Raw genomic sequence first — 4,183 nt, 5'->3', positions numbered from 1 at the left:
CTTTTTTTTTTTTTTTCCTGTGCCCCCCAAAAATCTATGTAAAATAGGAAAATCCAAGAAACCAAATTTTCAGGCTTCAAATTCTTATACTTTGGATTCTGAAACTTAATCCTGTCCCTTGTGGTTAAAGTCTTGAAACATTCTTATACATAAAGAAAGATAACATTTTGCACAAGCTTTCATTAATATTCGTGGTGCACTGTACTAACAGGTAATACAGATTTTTTTTCATAAGAAATAATTTTCTGAAAGCTGCCTACCATTTTTTTCCTAGAGTTTCTACATGAGATATCATGCTGCATCTATTCCCGAAGATTGTTTTTATTGATGTGGTTTATAGCAGCCCTTTCCTGGGAACTCCAGCCACAGATTGAAGCCATTTGTACCTAAATGCAAGAAGGACCATAGTCTCTACCCCAAAGGCCTCACTCTTAATTCATCTGGGTGTGGGAACAGACAATTCAGTGATGAGTAGAGTTCAGTAATGAAACAGATATAACATGAACAGGAGTCTGACATAAAAGCAGAATCTTTTATTATCAGCCTAAGAAGTGTGTTGAAAAAATAAACTTCAGCTGAGATGGCATCTTGCTGCCTCCTGGGACCGAGGTAAGAGCCAAATGGAAGGTGGTTGTTGAGAGAGATGCAATATGGGTCATACTTGACTTCAGTGTGGCTAGAAGAGCCCTGCTCACTGTCACATCTGCACACCTTGTCACAACACAAGCAGAAGATGACAGTGTAAGTTCCTCCAGTCCTTATGTCATGCAGAAATTCACCATTTTTCCTAGCTATTCTTTTTTGTCTCTAACAAAGTTCAGATTGAGCCCTAAGGGCACTAACAAAGGAAAAAAATGCTTCACAGCATTTTCCCCTCGCTATTGCTTTGGGGTACATGTAAGATGAGATCAAGTCAGTGCTACATGAGGAGCATTCCTAATTCACTGTGCGGTCTGCGGGCAGACACGCATTTGATTATTTATTGCCTTTTGAACAGAAGCACAGTGAAGTGAATGCAGGAGGCACTCTCATCACATTAGCTGGGCACTTGCCACACAGTCACAAGAAGGCCAGGAGAAAAGAGGGAAGATTTAGTTGTCTGCCTTGGCCTGCCTCCTCCCACAAAACTGTGAGAAGCCTGGTGTCTTCTTGCAGAGAGCAGCTTTTGCTATCGCTAGGCAGTGGACATGGCAATGCAAAGTCATGGGCATGTCCCTAGTGACATTACTGCCTCTGGTCCTTATAGATACGCTCCTAAGAGTGTGCCATGGTGGAAGGTCACCTTTGAAAGGTCAACAAAAGCAACACGGCCACGTGCTGAAGTGATGAGCAGTTGCTGGACTGAGCTAAGCAACTTATGGTCTCAAACCTTAAATCTGCAGGACAGTGCAGTTGCAGATGAAGGTGAGGCATCTTCTTCTTGTAATGGAAAAGTATTTAATGTGGCAAATAAAATCATACCTCTCCACCAGAAACCGCTCAGATCAGAAAGCCACTGACACAGTATATTCACAGACATTGCTCAGGAGAATCTGCAAGCAAAAGGAATCCTTGTTTTGCTCTGGCCTGGTTTATCCACATGGTGCTCCTCTTAAAGTAGGTCTTTTATCGCTGTTTTCAGAAGAGGGGAAGAGACACAGAGTTTCCAGAACCAGCAAGGAAAACTGTGAGGTAGCACGAATTGGATCATGAAAACAGTATCACATTCCCCATGTTCTGTTGTCAGTATCTGTGCTTTTACAATCAGTTTTCCTTACACTTTTTTTTCCTTCCTCCCTACTCCTCATCAAATTGTTCTCTGCTTGCAAAAGACCTGGCCAGCTTGTGGATTCACAGAATTTAAGGCCAGAAGAAAGTACTGTGAGCCACTAATCTGTGTTTTAGGAAATTAGAGTACTTCAGTCAGCAGTTTCTGCAGCAAGTCCATGGTTTTTGCCAGAACACAGCTGTTAAAATGACAGTCACCATTTCATGGAATCACAGAATCACAGAATGTTGGGGGTTGGATGGGGCCTCGAAAGATCATCTAGTCCAACCCCTCTGCCGGAGCAGAAACACCCAGATGAGGTTACACAGAAAGGTGTTCAGGAGGGTTTTGAATGTCTCCAGTGTAGGAGCTGCTACAGACCTGCGGCTGGTGGGCCTGCCGCCTGCCCCGAGCACTGCGCCACCAGCCCCGCCTGGGTAACTTGGGAGATCGGGCATGTCTTAGCTGTACATCCCTGCGGCTGGCAAACAAAATGACTGTACACTTTAAATATTGCACTAGTGTCCTTCCAGTTTACGCATACTCCAAAAAAGATCGCTGCTGTTGTTGGACTAAAGGATCTGAACAAATATACTTTACTCTTACAAGTTCTTCTGGCTCATGGATGTCACTAGCGACCATGGGTGTTTTAGGTCCCCAGTATCTTCCAGTTCAATGGTGGCATTCTTCACATCCCCTTCAAGATGACTCTATAGTTGAAAAGTCATCGAAGTCCTTAAAGGACAAAAAACAAGAAGTTGGAAGAAGGAGGTCCTGTATATAGTCCAACAGAAGTAGAAGTTGTGGAAAAATCTCTTGGGCAGAGGATTGTGGACAAACTGAAGCACTATTACCATGGTTTTCGTTTACTGTGGATTGACACGAAAATAGCTGCACAGATGCTCTGGCGAATACTTCATGGAATTGTTTTGTCTTGTTGAGAATGGAGACAGTTTCTTCAAATATGTGGCGAACTTTTCTGCTTGGTCCCTTTCCTAGTTTTTCTTGTTGTCCCATTTGTGGAATTTTTGCTTCCAGTGGCTCTTAAGTTGTTCCACAATATGCTTCCATCTACATTTGAGACAAAGTCTAAAAAGGAGGAAAGATTGAAGAAAGAATTGAGAGTAAAGCTGGAGTTGACTAAATTCCTTCAAGACACAATTGAGGAGACGGCCTTGAAAAATAAAGCAGCCAAAGGAAATGTTACAAAAGATTTTTCAAAGTTCTTTCAAAAGATCAGGGAAACTGGTAAAAGATCCAGTAATGAGGAGATCTTAAGGTTGTCTAAACTGTTTGAAGATGAGTTGACTTTGGACAATCTAACCAGGCCTCAGTTGGTGGCACTTTGTAAATTATTGGAACTTCAGTCAGTTGGGAAAAACAACTTTCTCCGCTTCCAGCTGACTATGAGGTTGAGAACTATAAAAGCTGATGACAAACTGATTGCTGAGGAAGGAGTCGATAGCCTGACTGTTAAAGAACTGCAGGCAGCTTGTTGTGCCCGAGGGATGAGAGCTCTTGGTGTGACTGAGGAGCGTCTTAGAGGAACAACTTAAGCAGTGGTTAGATCTGCACCTGAACCAGGAAATCCCTACTTCATTGCTTGTTTTATCCAGAGCCAAGTACCTTCCAGATACCTTTTCTCCATTTTTTCAGATGTGTTCTGACCATTTCTTTTGATTAAAAATTTTCATCCCATATCTATTCCATTTCTATTAAATATCTAAGTGGCTATTAAAAAGTAACATTGAACCTGATTGGCCCAGACTGATGATAAATTCAAAAAGCACGTAAGCTGAAGAAATTGTCAGGATTTGCTCTCCCAGCTCACAAAGTTTACATTAAAGTTGTGTCTTTAATTTTATAGTCAGATTTAGAAACCTAGAAGTATTTAAGAACAGTTACATGCAATAATAGCTAGTGCTCCACATTTATTAAAGAATTTTAGGAGCAGAAAAACGACTGACACACAGTGAAATTTCTACATTGGATTTCCTCAGAGAATCAGTTTCTGACCTGTTATTTGAAATTCAATATCTTTAGGGGTGTCTGCCTCTAAAATCCTGCATGATTATTGCACCTGTCTTGTTATTAAACAAGTCATTAAATCCATAGTGTTTTATAAACCGCAAAAATTACATTGCTTCAGCATCTACTACCCTGATCCTGAAAAGGGTCCTGATGTTCATTGTGTGTTAGGAAGCTGAATTACTATTGCACCAGGCAAACATAAAGCAAGCAAGGCTCAGAAATTATTTTCATAATGTTGTATCTGTCAAAAAAAAAAAAAAAAAATATAATCTTATTTCAGAAAAGAGATAAAATTACAGCATTACAGATCGTGACATAGTATGTAAAGACTTTCCACCCTGCAATAGCTAAGTGGAAGTTAGTCCTCAATAAGCAGGGCTGGCTATTGCCCCACATTAGTTAGGG

At 41.0% G+C, this 4,183-nt stretch overlaps 1 protein-coding gene across 1 annotated transcript; it reads left to right on the top strand.

Moving 5' to 3' along the window:
* Nucleotides 1–2,104: 2,104 nt before the first annotated feature.
* LOC102088796 (mitochondrial proton/calcium exchanger protein-like) lies at nucleotides 2,105–3,442 on the top strand. Its single transcript, XM_065058432.1, is given in 2 exon segments — nucleotides 2,105–3,291; nucleotides 3,293–3,442. Coding segments are annotated over 2 exon segments (618 nt in total). The 5' UTR covers nucleotides 2,105–2,808; the 3' UTR covers nucleotides 3,428–3,442.
* Nucleotides 3,443–4,183: the final 741 nt, after the last annotated feature.

The sequence above is a fragment of the Columba livia genome, chromosome 3 (genome assembly GCF_036013475.1).
Source record: "Columba livia isolate bColLiv1 breed racing homer chromosome 3, bColLiv1.pat.W.v2, whole genome shotgun sequence".
Lineage (NCBI taxonomy): Eukaryota > Metazoa > Chordata > Aves > Columbiformes > Columbidae > Columba > Columba livia.
This window is presented reverse-complemented; position numbering and strand designations above follow the sequence as displayed.